The sequence below is a fragment of the Myotis yumanensis genome, unplaced genomic scaffold, assembly GCF_028538775.1.
Source record: "Myotis yumanensis isolate MYYU_CA2020_CCGP unplaced genomic scaffold, mMyoYum1.0.hap1 SCAF_13, whole genome shotgun sequence".
Taxonomy (NCBI): domain Eukaryota; kingdom Metazoa; phylum Chordata; class Mammalia; order Chiroptera; family Vespertilionidae; genus Myotis; species Myotis yumanensis.
This window is the reverse complement of record NW_027223764.1, coordinates 1,726,213-1,745,985: the sequence shown is the minus strand read 5'-3', so window position 1 is coordinate 1,745,985 and position 19,773 is coordinate 1,726,213. Positions and strand designations below refer to the sequence as shown.

Sequence of the window (19,773 nt, the reverse complement as noted above, 5' to 3'; positions counted from 1 at the left end):
AGGAAGGGAGAGGGAGAGAGAGAGAGGAACATCCATGATGAGAGAGAATCATGGATCGGCTGCCTCCTGCACGCCTCACGCTGGGGATCGAGCCCACCACCCGGGCCTGTGCCCCGACCGGGAATTGAACCCTGACCTCCTGGTTCCTAGGTCGACGCTCCACCCCTGAGCCCCACCGGCCGGGTTAACATTGGTGTTTTTAAAGCTTTGGGGTTGGTGCATCTGTGCATCCGAGACGTAGGAGTGAGGGCTGGGATGGACCCCACACGCACCTTGCTTCGCTAGCAGGGACCAGGAGTGGCATAACCCTCTGGAACTTTCCACTGCTGTGTCTCAGTGGAGTGGGAGGATGGGAAAGGTGCCCACCCCTGGTGAAGTGCCTGCCATAGACATCACCACGGGGTCCCTGTTTCTGGCAGGCCAGGCCTCGGGTCGCCTCCCCGTGCAGGCCTCGCTCAGCCCCCTGTGCACCTTCCTCCCGGAGCGAAGCAGGTGGGTTTTCTGCGGCGAGGGGGGGTAGGGGGTGGGGGGGGGGCGGGGGGGCGGGGGGGCAGTCTCTGCGCAGTTCTCTGCAGGCCCTGCACCCCTCCCTCCCGCTGGTCGGTTCCGCTTCTCTGCCTCCCGGAGGTTTGGCCCGTGGCGTCCCTCTGGTTCATGGGAGGGAAGACACAGTCTGTCTGGCTCAGGGCGCGTGTGGGTGATTCTCAGGGAGCAGTTGGTCCTTTCCACCTCGCCTGGCAGGACGGCCACGCACCAGCCACCTTGTACCTGACCGCCCGGAGCCTGGCCTCTGCGACAGCTGGATGCCCCTCCTCCAGGTCCGTTCAGGGCGAGCGGGCTGTGGAGAGCAAGGTCTCCCGTCCACAACCTTCCGGAGGGGACATCCGACCCCACGAGGTGCGGGGAGCCCCTGGGTCCCCTCGCCAGGCACAGAGGGACAGAGCTGTCTCCCGGGCCCTGCCCAGCGTCCTTTCTGTCCTGTGAGACTTTGAGGCCGGCTCTGGCCCAGAGGCCGCGGCTGTGGTGCAGACGGTCCTCGGCCTGGTGGGCCGGGCCATCTCGGTCGACGTTGACAGTCCAGCCCAGTTGTGCTCAGCGGGTCCCTCGGTTGCTGACAGAGCAGCTCCGTCACCGCCAGCGGGGCACAGAGTCCCGATGGCCCTGCGGGGCCTGGCGCTGATGGGAAGGGTTTGGTCGCTCTGGCCAAGGTCTCCAGCTGCTCCTCTGCGCGTGGTGGTGGGTGGGGAGGCTCGCTCTCCTCCGTGGCCCGGGATGGGCCTGACGAGGTGGGCAAGGAGGGTCCTTATTTTCTCCCGCCTGTCATTCCTGCGTTCACTGAGCGGGCGTGGACCGGGCACCTTCCGAGTGTCCCTCATGGCGCTGGGCACTCGCTTCACCAGTTCACGGAGGGCCCCGCAGTCTCTGCCAAGGGACCAGCTCTGCCTGTTGCTGCAGACACGCCGCTCGGAACTGCCGAGCGGGATGGCGGATGGCGGCTCGTCCTGGCCGGGGCCCCGTCCCGGTTCTTCCTTCCCCGCGTCCGCGTCGCCAGCGCCTGTCCGTGCACAGGAGGCTCCGTTCCCGCGGGCGCAGGTCCAGGGCGATGCCCAGCGGTGACTGACGGCACCACCCTGCCGCCTCCAGGAGGGGCCGGGTGGCGTGTGGCGGGGCTGCGGGTGGGCCTGCGGGCTCCGGAGGGCAGGGCCTGGGCCTCCCTCTGCCCTGGCAGTCGGCCTCGGGGAAAGGAGTGGCCCTGCAGGTTCCGGGGAGGCGGCCCTGTGGATGGAGGGCGCTGGCGGGCAAGGCCTGGCCGCCTGGAATTCCCCTGCCTCTGGCTTTCGCCTTGGCCAGGGGCCTGGGAGCCGAGGGAGGTTCCCCTGCTGGCCGCTGCCTCTGCCGGCTCCGGCTCCGGCTCCGAGAGGCTCCGGGTGAGGAGGGGGCTGGGGCCGGGGCAGACTCTGCGAGGCTGCAGGGGGGTGGGGTTGCGGGAGGGGCCTTCTGTGGCCAGGGCCGGGCTGAGGAGCCCCCTCCTGTGTTACCCCTCTGCTGGTCAAACGGCATCCCCGCTGGACTGCTGCCCACTTGCTGGCCCTCGTGTGCTGGGCGAACCTCCTGGCCTTGGGCTCGCATTCTGCCGGCCCTGCGTTCCGTGCTGGAGGGGCCGGTCGAGAGCCTGGCTGAGCCCGTGAAGGGTGTGGTGCCATGCGGAGTCCCGATGGGCCCTGCTGGGGTGGAGGTGGTGCCATGAGGTCCAGGGTGGTGGTGCTATGAGGTCCAGGGCAAGCTCTGTGCCAACCACTGAGCCACACTGGCTTGGCTGGTGAAATCTTTCAAACTTTCGCTTTAGGAACTAAAATCTCTGTTTACCGAAAGGGCTTTAATTTGGGCCTAAATGTAGGAAATGACATTCATGGAGGTGTCCGGAAGTGGCCTCAGGACCTCGGCCCTGCTCTCACCTGCTTCTGGGACGAATCTCTGGGAACCTGAGTGGCTGCGCACCTGTCTAGACTGACGTGGGTCCGTCTCCTACCCTTTGGGCTTCTCTTCAGACTCCTTCAGGTGATGCTTTATTTGGTGTCGCCCCTCCTTCAAGTCGGCTGGCGCCTTTCCCCCGCGGCCAGCACCTCTCCGGCCGGTGATGTGGTCACAGCTGGCACTTGCCCTCCCACCTGGCCGTCTCTCGCTCCCAGGGTGTGGACCTGGCGGCCTCGGGACCCCTCATCACCTTGTGGGGACACTGCCCAGGGCCTAGTCATTTTGACCTTGGAGTGACCTCCTTGGAGGGAGAGCTACTTCCCGACATGGAATTTTCAAGTGCCATCGGCTTGGCCAGAGGGCCGCGGTCTCTGTTTATTCGCAGCCGAAGCTCTTGCTTGAAGCAGGCACTTGGGATTCCCGGGGCCGCCCGGAGCGTCTGGCCTGGGCCGCACGGGAACAGAGCAGGGCAGTGAGCAAGCCTTTGGGCGCCCCGATTGAGCAAGCCCGTCTCAGCGGACAGTTCCCTTCCTTTCCCTTTAAACGGCTGGGGAACCTCGGCCCACGGGCTCTAAGCCCTGCCAAGGCACTAGCGGTGAGTTAGTTAAAGTTTGTTTTGTTTTGTTAATCCTCCCCCAGGATAATTTTCCATTGATTTTAAGGGAGAGTGGAAGAGAGAGGGAAAGACAGAGAAACATGGATGTGAGAGAAACACATGGATGGGTTGTCTCCTGCACAAGCCCCGACCAGGGCCCGGGTCGGGGAGGAGCCTGCAACCTAGGTGCGTGCCCTTGATTGGAATCGAACCCGGGACCCTTCGGACCACAGGCCAACGCTCTAACCACTGAGCACACTGGCCAGGGCTAAGCTGATAACTGTGTATGCTCGAGAAGGATGTGATTAATGTCCAGATGGCCCTTGGCAGGGAAAAGGTCCCCACCTGCTTTAAAAGAAAAAAGAGTAGCCGTATTGGTGTGATGGACAGGCGCTCCAGTGCCCTGTGGGCTCTGTGGTGGCATGTTCTCACCGAGCCCTCGGAGGGAGGGCGGGGGAGTTGCTGACACAAACACGCGAGAATGTTCTGCCGGGGTCACCTGACGCCTGGCGCCCGGCGCGCCTGTGGCCTCCACGCCCTCGGACGCCAGCCCGGATTCCAGCGCGGGCCGTGCGGCATGTGACTCGGCCGCGGAGGAGAGCGTGGAAAACAATGAGCTACGGGGATGGGGGTGCGGGGTGTCTTCTGTGAGCCCTGGAGGGGTTTGCTCATCCGCGTTCAGTTCTGAGGAGAGGAGTGAGTGAGTTATTGCAGATGGCCTTGATTTTGGCAACACACCTCCCTGTGCGGCTCATTCCCAGGGCGGTCAGCACATGGGGGTGCAGCGCTGTGAAGGGCGCCGGATCTGTGGCACCCGAACCCCATCCGACCCTGCCCAGGGCAGGGGAGCCCCAGTGGACAGCCTCTGCGTGTGGTGATGGACGGCTGTAGACGGCCACAGTCCCTGGTGGTGACGAGGGCTCCAGGATGGTGGACAGAACAGGAGCCAGGAGGGTACATCCTCTTGGAGTCCTCAAGAAGCTGTCTCCTTTGTTTTTCTTAAAATATCTTCTTATTGATGTCAGAGAGGAAGGGAGAGGGAGGGAGAGATAGAAACGTCCATGATGAGAGTCATCAATCGGCTGCCTCCTGCACGCCCCACACTGGGGATCAAGCCTGCAACCCGGGCCTGTGCCCTGACCAGGACTCCAACCGTGACCTCCTGGTTCCTAGGTCGACGCTCAACCACTGAGCCAGGCCGTCTGGGCTGCTTCGTTGGTCTTAATGGTCTCTTACAAAGAGCCAGCCTCTTACAGTACAAGTCGCACAGTGAGCCAGACGGTCAGGCAGGATGTTGGGGGGGCTGCCAGCCCCTGGAAAAGCCGGAGGAAGGGAGACTAGGCGTGGAGCCAGGAAGCGAGGCCCTGGGTTCTAGTCCTGCCACTTTCTTGCATGGACTTTGAACCAGACACCTGGTTTCTCCGTGGACGAGGACTCATGGTGCACACGTCGCGAGGCAGCAGTGAATGGGGTATTGTGGGTCAGGGAGCCCAGCACGTGCCGTTTCCCGCGGCTGCTCCCTGAATGCCCGCTCTGTGTGGCCCCTGTTACAGGTCTCTTCTGTGGCTCTCGTAGCAGCGTGAGGAGTGGGTGCTGTGATCACTCCCTTTTTATAGGCGAAGACATCCCGGTTCAGTCAGAGAAAGAGGCCCCATGTCATCCAGCTGGTGGGCAGGGTCGGCAAACGAAGCCCACAGGCCAGACCTGGCCCCCTGCCTGGCTTTGCAAATAAAGTTTTATTGGCACTCGGCCATGTCCGCTTGTATACAGAGTGTCTGTGGCTGCCTCGTGCTCCCATGCGGAGCGGAGCGGTGGTGACAGACCATCTGGTCTCGGAGCCTGGCCCTTCCCAGAGCAAAGGTGCTGACGCCTCGTATGGGTCCTCCATGCGCCATAGACACGCTGTCCCACGCTGTAGCCATGAGACACGTGCAACTGTAAGTGGTTTTCCGCTTTATTGAAATTATCGACAAGTAATTGACAAATGCAATGATTAGATTATTTGAATTAATCAAAACTAAGTGGAATTTCCCTGGCCGGTGTGGCTCAGTTGGTTGGAACGTCACCTCGTACACTGCAAGGTGGTGGGTTTGGTTTCTGGTCAGGCACATACCTGGGCTGTGCGTTTGATCACCAGTCTGGACACGTGTGGGAGGCAGCCTATCCACGTTTCTCTCTCTCTCTCTCTCTCTCTCTCTCTCTCTCTCTCTCTCTTCCTCTCACTAAAATCAATAATAATTAAAGAAACTAAATGGAATAAACAATTCAGGCCCTGGCTGGTTTTCTCAGTGGTTAGAGCATCGATCCATGGACTGAAGGGCCTCCGGTTCGATTCCCGGTCGAGGGCACGTACCTCAGTTGCAGGCTCCATCCCCTGCCCTGGTCGGGGTGTGTGCTGGAGGCAGCCAGCCAGCATTTTCACCGTGGCCTGTGGGCAGGGCAGCGGTGGCCCTGCGGGCTGACATTTAAGAAAACCCACTTCGTCCGCGTTGCCTCTGAGCGTGCTGTGCTGCGAGGAGTCTCGTGTGCCCCGATTGGTTTGAGAGGAAAGGCAGGAGACGCCCTCTCGCTTCTGTATCTCACATAGAAGTCAGCAGAGCAGAGCCCCGTGTCCGCAGGAGTCGGGATTGAGGAAGCAGCTGTCGGTCCGCAGGGCCCGGCCGCAGCCGCCATCTGTGGGCGCCAGGGACCCCGAGTCCTGCTCCATCTGTTGCCTTTGCTCGCCTTTGGCAGGGAAACGTTTCCTTCCCAAGGCCACGTGGGAGAGGCCCGGGGAGCGCTCCTGGCCGAGCCGGCAGGCCCCAGGCCCCTCTGCTCCCCACCTCGCCGCCGCTCACCCTGTGGACGATGCCAGGCAGGGAAGCGAACTGGCCAGCCACCTCTCCAAGTCCATGCCCGGGAAGCTGGCCCCACCGTCGGGGGCCCGGGTTTCACTGCCGACTTTGATGTGCTCAGGAGTTCAGACAGTCTGCGCCTCTGGTCGTGTTCAGGTCTTCAGTGGAGTCTGTGGGAGCCGGGTGTGCGTGCCTGTGGGGCCCTGGGCGCGGCTCTACAGACCCAGGTGAGAAGGCACTTCGTCCAGGCAGTTCCCTGAGTGTCGCACAGTCAGGCCCCAGAGACCAGCGGGTGCGCCGCGTGGTCCGGGGGCCAGATGAGGTCCTCCCACGGGACTTGTTTGGCCCCTACAATGCTTCATGGATTTTGCATTTCTGGACGGACCACGTTGACAGATCAGGGGACTGCAGGAGAAGCCGGGGTTTCCCGCTTGTCTGGAGGAGCCAGAGGTTTTGAATATTAGTTGGGCCACACAACTGGACAGCGTTGGCCGCCACAGAGTAGCCGTCCCGTCTGGGAGGCGTGGCCTCTGCGGTCATCACAGTCCCCACCCAGCGCTCGCCCCCGTGTGCCCTGCCTGGCTCGGGAAGGTCGTTGGGTCTGAGATCCCGGGGGGACCAGACACTCAGAAGACAGAGTCAGGTTCTCTGGCTCTGCTGGCGCCTGCCGAGCAGTGGGGACAGCGGTTTCACGTGGGTGCGCCCTGCTGTCCCCCTGGACCCGCGTGTCCCTTCACTCTTGGAAGCAGCCTCAGCCCAGGGTCCCTTCTACCCGAAGCCCAGGCCCGGGGTCCTCTCGGTGCCCCTCCCGCCCTCGCGTAGTGGCAGATGCCTCGCCCAGTTTATTGTCTTATGCCAAATGTGCCTGCATGACTTTAACACACACCACAGGATTTTTAAAAATATGTATTTTTATTGATTTCAGAGAGGGAGAGAGAGAAACATCAACGATGAGAGAGAATCATGGATCAGCCGCCTCCTGCACACCCCACACTGGGGATGGGGCCCACAACCCGGGCCTGTGCCCTGACTGGGAATCGAACCCTGACCTCCTGGTTCATAAGGTCGATGCTCAACCCCTGAGTCACTCCAGCCAGGCAACAGATGCTACAAGAATTTTTTAACAACAAAGATTTAATCTTTAAATGATCTTAACAGGCCATCTGGCTGTGCGGAGCAAGCAGAGAGCTTCTGCTGTGGCAGACAGAGGAACGTCTCTTAGGTTAAATGCGAACACGCCTCCCAGGACCTTCCAGCTGACTCCTCCGGCAGAGACGGACCCCCACTCGGGGGTGGAGGTGGAGGACGGGGTGCCCCCATGGCACGTCCGATTCTCCCGAGAACTGAGTTTGCCTCGTCTTCCCCCCTACCCCCCCGTTTTAATATTAGTTTCCCCTTACGTTTGCCTTTTTTGCTCAACCTCGTTTTCTTCCTTTTGGGGAAGACATTCTGCAAACGTTCATTTTCTTCCGATTCTCACAAGTTTCGCCACGTGATTAACGTGGGTGCTGTGAGTGCTGTCTGGGTTGCTGGCTGACTCGGAGGATGTGGCCGCAGGTCGCATTGTCCCAGAGCCCTTCCTGCCTGCCGGTCCGCTCCCTCATCCCCCCCGTGAGTCCCTTCCGTGCCTGGGGATTGGTCCAGCCCCGTGTGGGCATCTGTTGCGCTGAGAGGCTTGAGAGCGGGCCCAGAGGTCCTGCTGTGCCGTGTTCTTTTTTCATTAAATGTATTTTTATTGATTTCAGAGAGGAAGGGAGAGGGAGAGAGAGAAACATCAATGATGAGAGAGAATCATGGATCAGTTGCCTCCTACACACCCCCTACTGGGGATCGAGCCCGCAACCCGGACGTGTGCCCTGACCGGGGATTGAACTGTGACCTCCTGGTTCATCGGTCGATGCTCAACCCGAGTCATGCCTGCCAGGCCCCTGCCGTGTGCTTGAGTGCCTTCCGGGGACGGTGGGGGACTCCTTAGGACAAGCACTCGGCCATCTTTATCTAGATCCCAGGTCCTTGCCTGGAGGAAGTACTGGGGGCAGGGCCCGGGCCTCCCGCCCCTTACTGACCTCAAGGCCTTTGACAAGAGACTCAACCTGGATGGACCCTAGTTTTTTCATCTGCAGAATTGTCCTCCCAATGACCAGGGTTCTAGGTACCAAATCCACTAAAACCTCAGCCCTCAAACTTCCGGGAGCGCCGGAGCCCCCTGGAGGGCTTGTGAAAACGCTGATGGCGGGACCCCATCCCTAGCGTCCCAGATTCGGCCAGTCTGGGTGGCGGTGGAAGCTGCGTTTCTAACAAGTTCCCGGGCGAGGCTGTGCAGGTTTGGGGGCCACACTGTGAGAACCACTGCGCAGAAGGAAGGGCTGAGGAAGGGGGTGGGGCGTCCTGCGCAGGCCCCAGCCAGCACCTGGGGTGCCTGCCCTGCCTGGGAGCCTGATCCCCACGGCTCGGAGGGACGCACCAAACTTGGTGTCAGATTTTCTGGGACGCTGGGCCTAGAGGCCCAAAGGCGTTTATTTTTCTCGTTTCCATGGACTGAATGCTTGGTCCCTCCCAGATTTGTGTGTTGAGACCTTATGCCCGAGGCCCTGGTGTTAGAGGTGGGGCCTTTGGGAGGTCACTAGGTCATGAGGGTGGAGCCCCCATGAATGGGGTTAGTGCCCTTATAAAAGGGACCCAGAGAGAGCCCTCACCCTCTGCCATTGAGGACACAGGTTAGGGTGACCATTGGGGAGGAGAGAGGTCTCACCTGACACCGGGTCCAGGTCACCTCGACCTTGGACCCCGGCTCCAGGGTGGAGAGGTGTTTGTTTGGGGGCCGCCAGTTGATGGTGTTTTGTTCCAGCAGCCGCAGCAGACCCAGACACCGCCCTTCTGGAAGCTGCTTGTCTGCACTCATTCAGGCGGGTCTTTCTCTTAGGGCACCAGCCCCTCCTTCCTCATCTGGATCCTACGCCACCCCCTCCCTTCCTCATTGGGACCCTATGCCACCCCCCACCCCCTCCCTTCCTCATCGGGACCCTATGCCACCCCCCACCCCCTCCCTTCCTCATCGGGACCCTACACTCCCCCTCCCTTCCTCATTGGGACCCTACGCCACCCCCTCCCTTCCTCATTGGGACCCTACGCCACCCCCCCACCCCCTCCCTTCCTCATCAGGACCCTGGTGACTGTGAGCTTTAGTATTGGTTTCCCAGGTGGGTTTGTGTGACGCATTCTCAGCCCCGGTCGGTCGGTTGGCGCGAACACCGGCAGGGAGATGTGGGCAGCCCCGCCGCGGCCGCGTCACCCTTCCTGCCGCTCCGTGTCCCCTCCCGACGTGTGTGCTCTCAGTGCTCCCCAGGACTCCAGGCGCCGGTCCTCAGGCTCAGGTGCCCTTTGTCTTGGGCGGCCTGCGGTCAGTTCCCCGTGGAGGACTAGGGACGGACACCAGCGAGACCAGAACCAGCTGCTCCACCCATTCTTCCTCTTACCGGGTCCAGGGGAGCAGGCCTGGGCTTCTGCCGCCACACCTCTAACAGGGAAAGAGACCGTGTTACCGCTGGGGAAACCGAGGCAGAGCCTGCCAGGAGGTGATGGGCCTGAGCACAGGCAGAGCCAGCGGGTTGGACGGGGCTGTGCCGGGAAGATGGGTCCGCCTCGCTTTCTCCGCTGTCCCCAGTGAGCCCGAAGCTCCTGCTTGTCTCGTGTCCTTGGCTTCCGACGGACCCGCTGGGCGGGATGGCCGTCCCCCATGGACTTTGCAGCTTTGTTCTGCAGAGCGCCCCCCTTTCCCCCGCCCCCCCCCCCCCGGGGGTGCCAAGGCTTTGAGAGCAGCGTTCCTGCCGCCTGACTCCCTCCTCCGTCCTGCGTCCCGCCTCCGCGCCTTTGTGTTCTCGTGACCGCGGACCCGTAGGGAGCGTGTGCTGGGCACATGCCGGGTCACGTGGTGGTAACTCGGGAGTCCGGGACCATCGTGGCATTCTCGTGGGGGGCTGTGCGCCCCCCCTCCCGAGAGAGCACAATCCTTGTATTGTCTGCTGGCGCTCCCGGTGGCCGCGCGGTTGGGGCAGGGCTGTGGGCGTCCCGGGAGACAGATGACTGTTGTGGGGTTTCTTCGCTTTGGGCTGCCCTGTTAGGACGGGAGCTCAGGGTCACCCTGCCAGGGTCCCGGGTCATCTGCCTTTGCTCAGCTCCGTCACCACCAGCCTGTGCCCCTCCTGGCTCAGCTCCTGTGCGCGGTGTTCTCCCCGCAGACGGAGAGCAGGACGGACAGACGGGTCTGGCGGGGGGAACCCTGAACCGAGGAGCGGAGAGAGGCGGGGGTTGGGCGAGGAGGCAGGGGGTGCATCCGTACGGCAGGGCCCCCCCCCCCCCCCCGGGACCTCAGCTGGATATGTGCCCGTTTGGGCAGCGTGGGGCTCCTCCCACCAGAAGCCGGGACCAGCGCCCGGCCCCCCCGCTCGCTGGGTGTGGGACACGCACTTCTTGGCGCCCTCCTGGGGTGCCCTCACCCTGTCTCTGGCTGTTGAACTCCTGCCTGTCGGTGAGGCCCCACTCATGCCGCCCCCTGCAGACCTTTCCCTCCCGATGGGGAGGACGGCGGCTCCTGGCCGGCTCCTCTGTTCAGCAGCGCCCACCGAACCCTGGCTCGGGCTGTGCCATGCGTCCTGGCTGCCCCGGGTGTCTGCACTGTGAACCTCGCTGGCGCCCCGCCTTCCTCCCTCAGGGCTGGCCCGGCCCCCGGGGACTGTGGGACGGGTCTCTGACTCCGGGAGGCGGTGATGAGGAAAGCGAGCACGGCCCGGGGGTACACAGGGGTCGCCCTTCAGCCCGGGTCCCCGAAAGTGCCCCTTGTTAGGAGCACAGCAGCACTCACACCCGCTCCCCTGGCCCACTGCCCCCTTGACCTCCTCCACAGGCTCTCGGGCCTCCTGCTCTGGGGGTGGGGGTGCTGGCCCTGCTGAGGGGGGTGGGGGTGCTGGCCCTGCTGAGGGGGGTGGGGGGGGCTGGCCCTGCTGTGGGGGGTGGGGGGGCTGACCCTGCTGAGGGGGGTGGTGGTGGGACCCGGAGCACAGCCCTGCGGAGGGACCCGGGTGAGGCTTTCCCAGGGGCCGGTGCGGGAAGGCCGCCCACGGAGGCTCTGAGGGCGTTCGCAGGTCTCGGGAGGTGTGAGCGTCAGACACGGGAGTCATGTGACCACAGATCCTGGGAACCAGGTGGCCCCGAGCCGCCCCTCGTGCGGATTCTCTCTCATCATTGATGTCTCTCTCTCTCCCTCTCCCTTCCTCTCTGCGATCAATAAAAATATATTTAAAAAAATAAAAAGAAAATACTAGAGATAATTACAAACTTTAAAAAGACACCAAGGCACCCTGCGTGCTTAGGGATGAGCGTGGACAACGCGTTTGTGCAAATACCCCCATTCCTACCCCACATGGACGGGCGAGGGGGCTGGTCTGCATCCCACCTCCCACCCGGCGGCACCGGCCCCGCACAGCGCCGGGGCGTCACAGTCGAGGCTCCTGCCGGCAGGGAGTGAAATTTGGCCTTAGCTGCTGTCCGGCTTCCTGGGACCTGGAGCACGGGGCTCAGGCGTGAGCCGTAGCGGGAGGCTGGCCACTCTGCCCAGCAGGACAGCCGCCAGCTCCCAGCCGCCTCCTCCGCTCACACGACGCCTGCAGAGCCACAGGGTCGCGCTCACTCGGGGTCTTGCTTGCATGTCACAGGCGAGGACACAGGCCGGGAGGGCAGGGGCCTGGCTGAAGCCCGCAGCCCGTGTCGGACACAGAGCTGGTCTGGCCCAGCCTCCCATTGGACAGGTGAGGAAACTGAGGCCCAAGGCCCAGCCGGGGCCGTTTCCCGAGCCCCTGCCTGTGCAAGGCCAGGCTGCCCTTAGTTAGGGCTTCTCCAGTTTGGCTTTGGTTTTTAATTTTTCCACCCCTCTCGTTTCCTTCCGCTGTACTTGTCAATAGTCTGACCGAAGAACAGGTCATGATCGGCTTGGGCCCCCTGCTGCCTCCCAGCGCCCGCTCCCCGCCCTCCCCCTCGCCCGTGGCTGGAGGCGCAGGGTGGGCGCTGCCGGCTCAGTGGTGCTGATTCGCCCTCTCCACCGTGTTTCCTGCTTCCCGCAGCTGACCCGGCCCACGCCACGCTCCTCGTCTCTACGGGGCTCTCGTCTCTACGGGGCTCGGCGGGTTGCAGTGACAGGCTTGGGGCGCGGGGCGCGGGGCTCGGGGCGCGGGAGGGCCCGCAGGAAGCCCCTGTGTCCGTGGCCTCTGGGTGATGGATGGGCTCCTGACAGGCCCTGCCGGCAGCTGGCTTCGGCTCCGCAGCGGCGTGGGCGCCTCCTCCCACGCTCGGGTTTGTTTTGGCTCCGGCTCTCAACACTTCCCTGTCCCGAGCGTGCCGGCCCTCCCTCCTCGCGAATGTTCCTGGCTGGAAACCACAGGAAATCCCCCCGACACCGTGAGAGCGACCGTGGAGTCCCCGGAACCGAGCCGCAGCAGCTCCCGCCCCCGTGGCGGCTTCCCCGCTGTTCAGAGGGCCTCGCGGGAGCCCAGGCCGCCCCTTGGTGGCCAGGTGAGCAGACTGCTGGCCCGTCCCCACAGGTGGCCCCGGTGGCCTTGGATTGGTGAAGGTGAGCCAGGGAATGGATGCTCATGTCGTTACTGCAGAAAACGCCTTGAGGCCGCCTTCCTCGGCCGGGGATGGGGCACAGGTGAGCATGCCGCGCTCGGGCGGGTCCTGTACGTGCCTGCTGGGTGGCTGTGGTCAGGCCCCTCAGCCTCTCTGAGCCCGGTTTCCTCACCCGTCACATGCACGTGGGAGCCCGAGTGAGCATGAGACTCGATAGCAGCCCATCCCCTGGAAAATGGCTCCTGCCCCAGCTGCTCAGGGGTAGCTGGGAAGACGTGATCCTGGTCGCCAGTTTAGAAGCCTTTACGAAGGGTCTGCTGTCCGCTCACCTCAGGACATCAGGACATCCTGGGCATTTCGTAGGGTGTCCCCACCTTAGAGGGTCTTACCTTAACCTCCCCCCCGGCTCCGCCCCTCCCCCCCCCCCCCACCGCCCCCGAGCTGGCAGAGCAAGTTAACTTCTCACACATTACACAAGGGGAGAGTGCACTGGGCAAGATGGCATAGCCCATGCCCTGGCTGGTGGGGCTCAGTGGTTGAGCGTCCATCTATGAACCAGGAGGTCACAGTTCGATTCCCGGTCAGGGCCTGTGCCCAAGTGGTGGGCTCCATCCCCAGTGTGGAGTAGCAGGAGACAGCCGATCCATGATTCTCTCTCATCATTGATGTTTCTCTCTCTCTCTCTCCCTCTCCCTTTCTCTCTGAAACCAATAAAGGTTTATATATTGTGGAGATCAGCACAGCGTTCGGACAGGTTCAAGCTGGGACTAATGAGAGGGCACGGTCCTCTCCTGGCAAAGCCACGTGCAAGTCCCAGCACAATTATAGCCAAAGGCTAAGGTTGTGAGCTTGACCTGATGGTCGGCACCTGTGGGCCCACGTGGCTGGGTGATGTGGGCTGCGGGAGGGGCAGCAAGTAAACAAAGCTTGACCAGGTGCCTGTAACTGAGTGGATTCGAAACCCGGAGAACGTTGTGACCACGCCCTTATTTTGCCGCGTGGAATCTGCTATAAAATAAAGACTCAGCTTGCAGGCCGTGACGCTGTCTGTCCATCAGAGAGGGCAGCGTCCCACTCAGCCCCAGCTTTCTTCTCTTGTCTGTCTTCTCCATCCTTCACCGCCCCCCCTCAGGCTCACCCATGGCCGTGCGGGCCCGGCACAATATACATTTTAAAGTTGATGGAATTTCCCTGTAAAAATCGGGAGGGACAGATGCGTGGGTGCCCACTGCTGAGGAGGGCTGGGCTCGGCCCCGAGACTCCACCACGACGTGAGTGAAGTCGCTGTTCACGGAGCAGCCCTCATGCGAGCGGGGCCTCCTGCCAGCCTGGGCCTGGGCTCTGTCGCCACGTGACACGCTGGTCCTCTGACGCAGCCACCAGCCACCGCCGGCTCCGTTCCTCAGGGAGACCGAGGCTCCGACGGGGACTTGGCAAAGGTCACTCAGAACGTGCATTTCAAGAGCTGGGGCTCCCCCGGTTGCTCGACTGGGGCTCTTCCCTTGGCGTGGCCACCTTGGTCGGAACGCGTCGCTTCTGCTCCATGTCGGGGGGGCTGCAGGGTCTCCTGGCCAAGCTGACCGAGGTGGCCAGGAGCCCTGTCCCCCCACCTGCTGACTGTGGGTCTGCCACCTGTTGGCCGCCCGAGGGCCCCCTGTGAGGCTGGCCTGTGGGAACTTCCGCCTTTGGGGGGCGGGGGCGGCAGACCCTGAGCTGTCCGTAAAGCCGGCTCAGTGTACGGTCTCACACGACTCGATCACATTCGGGGAGCAGCAGAGCAGCAGATCGGGAGACCCCGAGATATGTCTGGAAGGTGTCACGTGGCTGAACTGAAATTCATGGTTGTACCCTTCGGGGCGGTGGCGTTGGGGACCCTCAAGGTCGGACGGTCCGGGGGGCACTGAGGAGGGGCCTCTGGCCTTCGAGGCCCTCCCTGCACGTATGTCCCTCAGCGGGGAGGCGGGTCCGGCGTGGGGGGAGTGGGCAGCGCTCTCGGGCCCAGGTCTTCCCAGCCCTAAGCCCTCTGCCTGCCTCTTGTCTTCCCAGCGAGGTGGCCCCACCGAGGGTTGCGGCCGATGGGGAGCTGCTGCTGACCCAGCCCCCTGGGAGGTGCCCAGGAGACCCCTGCCCGAGCTTGCCCGGCGGAGGATGGCTGGTGCCCGCCCTGGGGCAGAGCCCCGCTCCTGAGGCCCTGCCATGGTGATGATCCTGAGGAAGAGCCTCGACACGCAGGGCGCCCACTCCGCGGCCGGCAGGCCCTTCGACTCGGAGCTGGTAAGCGCCTGGCCTTGGTTTCCCGCGACCTCAGAGGCCCGAGGGCCCCCTGCCGCTGTGGGCTGAGCCCAGAGGGCCCCGTGCACAGGGCTCTGGGACGTGCCCGTGGGCAGGGTGGGGGTGGGTGGGCAGAGGACCGAGCCTGGTTGAGTCCTTGCCAGAAGGAGGGAGCTGGCGGGGACGGGAGCCCTCTGGTGAGGGGGGTGGGGCAGCCGGCACCTGCGGGTAATACCAGGCCTGGTGCTGCACCCACCAGACCGGGACCCACATTCCTGCTGGGCTCCTCCCGGTCAGGGGGTGGCACCTGCGAGGGGCCCAGGGTAAGGCCATTACTTCGCTGGGCGGTGGGCGAGAGCGCCGCCTCGGGAGTGTCGGGGCAAAGAGGGCGCAGCTGGTGGCAGCGGCTGGCGTGGTGGCAGCTGCCCTCGCCCAGGCTGTGCTCTGAACAAATGGCCTGGCGGGCTGGGCAGGAGGCGGGCACGCGGCTGTGAGAGGGGGAACCAGACGGCCTCCTGTCCCTGCTGGTCCCTCTGGTGGGGGCCCCGCCTGCGGAAGGAGCGAGGAAGCCCCATCAAGCACACACTCCAGGGGAGGGGCTGTGGACAGGGCTGTCCCCGGGCTCTGCAGCCACTGTGGTCTGCGGGGCCCACTGTCCGTGGTCATGCTGCCCGGCGCCCCCACTGCCCCATGAGAGCTCCCACACAAGCACCCTCGTGGGCTCCCCCCGTTGTTGCTCCCCAGTGACAGGCTGATGAGAGCTGGTAGGCGGGGCCCTGGCCCTCGCAGGAGCCCGGGACCCGTGTCCACTCCCCACACCTGACAGCACCTCGGGCGCCAGGCACTGGGCTGGAGGAAGTGCACAAACAGGGATGAGGCGGGGCTCTGCCGGCGCTGCCTTCCAGCTGGCATTTCATGTGTGTCTGTCATTAGCTGCCTCTCAGCACCCCCACCGGCCATCCTCTCCCGCCAGGACACTTGTGGGAACGGCCCTGCTTCTGGCTCCTTCAGCCTGTTCCCCACCCGCAGCCAGAGTGAGCGCATCCACCCGGCCCCTCCTCGCTCAGAGGCTGGCCCTGGCTTCCCATCCGGGCCCAGCGAGCCTGCAGCCCTTCCTGGGATGCACCAGGCCCACGTGCTCCGGCCCCATGACCACTGCGTGCTCTCTGCTGCTCCCGTGTGCATCTGCCCCGGCTGGGCTGGCTCCTTGCTAAGCACAGCCTGCCCCAGGGCCTTTGCACGCTCTCCTGCCTGGAAGACTCCCCTTAGCAGGACTCTCCCCCGCCCTTCCTCCTCTGGAGGAGTCGGCCTACAGTTTAGTTCCACTCCCACCCGTCCCTCCCCCAACACACACACGCCCTCTGCCCCCTTTCCCGGTCTCCTCGGCCCAGGCACCCTCCACGCCTGGGTCTTGTGTATTGAGTGACTCCTGCACCAGAGTTCGGGCTTCATGAAGGCCAGGCCGTGTCTCTCTTGCTTGTTGCTGGACCCGCAGAGGCCGAGACCGGGGCCTGGTTCACGGCGGGGCCCAGGGGACGTTTGTAGGGTGAACGAGCAGGTTCCCATGCCCGGCGGCTGCTCAGCTCGGGGCCAAGCCTGCTCTGCCTGCTGCTGGTGGTGGTTCCTGCGGGACGGAAGCACATCTAGCGTAGCTCTGTCCGGACGGCTTGGCCTTCAGGGTGAGGGCCTCTGGAGGTCCCGGAGGATCCTGCCCGCTTCCAGCTGCGCTGTGGGCTCAGCGCCCTGACCCAGGTCCCGTCTCGGGGCAGACCTGGCTGGGGTTGGCCCCGGAGCTGGTTCCAGGCCACGTGGGCCGAGGTCAGCTGAGCCGCTCCTCTCCTCAGAGGGACGTGGGCTGAGCTCCTGCCAGGAGGAGTCCGTCCCAGCCCAGCGGGGGAAGGCAGACTCATCTGGAAGAGAGGAGAGACAGTCCAGGGGATGGGGGCGGAGAAGGCGGCTGTGCGTGCGCACCCTGCTGGTGCCGGTCAGAGCTCCTCTCCCCCCAGACTCCCTGTCCCAGAGTGAGCACCCGGCCCACCTCCCCCAGCACGGACTGCGGGCTGGACTGTGCCCCTCCCCGCCCCTGGGCTCCCAGATGTGCAGGCCAGCTGTGGGGAGCGTCCCCTTTGGAGAGGGGTCTCGTTGCCTGTGTGTTGTGGGTCACAGGTTGCTGGCCACAGCCCAGGCCTGGCCTGCTTCCTCCGGCACAGCGCAGTGGGCAGGGCGGGGGCAGGGAGCAGCTGCGGCCAGCGCCTGGGAAGGAGGCGTGGTCCCGTCCCCCTCCCTGCCCGGGAGCCTCCCACCCCCTGAGGGGCAGCGGGCTGTCTCTGTCTCCGTTACAGACAGGAAACAGTGGCAGAGCCCAGGGGCTGGGGTGAGGGCTGGGGCACAGGTCACAGCTCGCGGGCACGATGCCAGGAAGCTGCTGTCTTCCAGCCCAGCCCTGTCTCCTGCACCGAGACCTCCAGCTGTTCCAGCCCGGCTCCCTCCCAGCCGAGGTCCCTCAGGATTTGGCAAGGCCTGAGGGGGGGGTGGGCGGAGGGGGGGGGGTGGAGGCTCGGACCAAACAGCCCAGAAAGACCCTAATAATCCCAGCCTCGCGATGACATGCCCAGACGGAATGTGAGATAACGCGGTGGAGAACGGGCTGAGTGGCGGGCAGGTTGAGAGGAAGTTAGTGGGGGTTTTGCGTGGGCTGCTCAGCCGGCAGCATCGTCCTCAGTAAATGCCATCAAGATAACAGCAGGGAAGATGGACAGCTTTCTTCTTTGTTTTCTACTCAGACCAAGGAGATAGCAGAAGCGGGACTTGAGGCTAAAGAGGAAAATGTGAGTCACCTCAGGCCATTTGGCCTTCGGGGACCAGGTGCCAGAGGCTCGGCTGTGAGGAGAGAAAGCCTAAAACTGCAGGGGAGCCCTGGCCGGCGTGGTCGGTGGTTGGCGTGTCACTGTGGGCTGAAGGGTCCCCGGTTTGATTCCCGGTCGAGGGCACGCACCTCTGTTGCAAGTTCCCCAGCCCCAGTAGGGGTGCCGTGTGGGAGGCAACCAATCGATGTGTCTCTCTCCCTACCTTCTCCCTCCCTTCCCTTCCCTCTAGAAATCAGTGGGAAAAAGATCAAAATATCCTCGGGTGAAGACTAAAAAAATTTTATTAAAAATAAACTGCAGGGGAGTCACTGGGGCCTTGGAAGTGCTGGCTGAGGAGAGGCCTGCGGGTGGACCGTGCTCCTGGGGCGGCCAGCCCCTCCCTGCCTCCCAGGAGCCCACTCAATGGTTCTGATTCTCCTCTTTCTGAAAACGAAACGCCGGTGACCACAGATTGGCCCTGCTCCTGGGAGACTGAAGGCGCGCGGACACTGCCTGTCCCGAGGAGGGGCCGCCCCGCTCTGCCCTGGCCCCTGTGGCTTGCACAATGGGCAGCACGACGGCTCGGTTCCCCTTTCCCCCACTGCACGCCGCTTCCCTCTGCCTGCGGCCGGCTCTTCCTCCTCCTGCTCTAACATTAGCTCTGCTGGCAGGCCGCCCAGATGCTTGACCTCGGGGACAGCTCCCCCAGCTCCTGCCCACACGCCCACGCCCGCCCCCGGGGGTGCTCTTGCTCCAGAGTGACATCTGCCACCAGGCCCTCTCCCCGCGGGGCTCCAGCCCCCTCTGAAGTCTGCAGGCGGAGGGCGCAGGGCGGAGCCCCTCCCCAGCCTCCTGGCCTGCCCCGCAGCGGCCACGCTGAGGAGGCCAGGGCTGAGCCCCTTGCTCAGTCAGAAGAATTCGTGGCCTCGTCAGGCCTGGCACCAGCGGCCTGGGCTCCGAGGGCCGTTTTCTACTGGTGACCGGCGCTGGCCTCGGGCTCACAGCCCCCCAGGATCCCTGAAGCTTGAACTGGGACGTGCAGGGTCCCAGGCAGTTGGGTGCCTTCCCCCCGGGGCGAGCACAGACCCCTGAGCTCCCCCAGCCTGGGAGCCAGGCCCCGCTACATCCCCCAGGGCGCTTCTCCTTCCCCAGCTTCTCTTTTCTCCCGGGGCCGGCTCTCCCTCTGCTTCCCATGGCCGCGGCCTCCCCACCTGCCGCTTCAGAGGCTGGGGCGCCCCGCTGGTTCCCCTCACGTGCCTGAGTGTGAGCTCATCTGTGAGCACTGGTTCCCGGCACCCCACGCCGCAGGAGGAAGTGGTGACACGGTTACCCCGTTAGGATCCTCAGAAGGAAGGTGGGCGGAAGCGGGTTGCGGGCAGAGGGAGCGCCTCCATGCCCTGTCTGAGCTCCTCTCCGAGGAGAGACCGGAATTGGGTCTCCACTGGAGTCAGGGCCCCCGAAGCCTCCATTTGATTTGCAGCCTTTGCCTTTCCCATGGAGGCTCTGATTCCAGAACCTTCTCTCGTGAGCTAAGGAGCCTCACAGACAACAGGCCCTGCCGGCACCAGCCAGGCCCGGCCACGTCTGTGCACCTGTGCGCACACCCAGCGTCCCGGGAGACTCCGTGGTGAGCCCCCAGCTCACAGCGACCGGCTCACCCTCCCCCAGTGGGTGCAGAGGGCGAGGCAGGCTGCCTGCAGTGGGGCACCCACAGTGGGAATTGTATCTTATACGGCGACGCTGGGAGTCAGACAGCTCTGGGCAGCCCGGAGCCATGGGAACCTCAGTGCTGGGTCCCGGGACACCGGCCAGTGGTCAGGGGTGCCTGGGCCTGCTCCCTAAGGAGTGTGGGGGTGTGATGCTCTAGCCTGTCCACCGCGGCCCAGCCTCAGACGGGGCGCAGGAAGCACGATGGGGCTCCGATTCCTTTTCATTTCCCTGTTGCTGCTCCAGGGGGAGGATTAGCCCCGGACTCTGCCACACCTGTGGTTGGCCTTCAAACGGCCACTGCGCCCTCGGTCAGCGTTTCTCCATCGTCATGGCGATGGGCTGCACACACACCAGTTTGACTGACTGGACCATCGTGCAGTGGAGAAGGAAAAAGGGTGAAACTGCCTTTTGTAAAAAAGCA

The 19,773-nt window shown here is 63.8% G+C and overlaps 1 protein-coding gene across 6 annotated transcripts in view; it reads left to right on the top strand.

Annotated features, from left to right (window-relative positions):
• The window catches only part of FAM53B (family with sequence similarity 53 member B), an 83,580-nt gene that overhangs the window by 19,272 nt on the left and 44,535 nt on the right, over positions 1 to 19,773 (top strand). For 4 of the 6 annotated variants that reach the window (XM_070432060.1, XM_070432061.1, XM_070432062.1 and 1 more), the window contains exon 2: positions 14,572 to 14,799. In XM_070432060.1, the coding sequence (XP_070288161.1) occupies positions 14,722 to 14,799 (78 nt within the window). In that variant the 5' untranslated portion in view covers positions 14,572 to 14,721. Of the gene's footprint in view, positions 1 to 12,527; positions 12,608 to 14,571; positions 14,800 to 17,392; positions 17,625 to 19,773 lie in introns of those variants that run through there. The other 2 variants (XM_070432064.1, XM_070432065.1) reach the window with 2 other exon arrangements.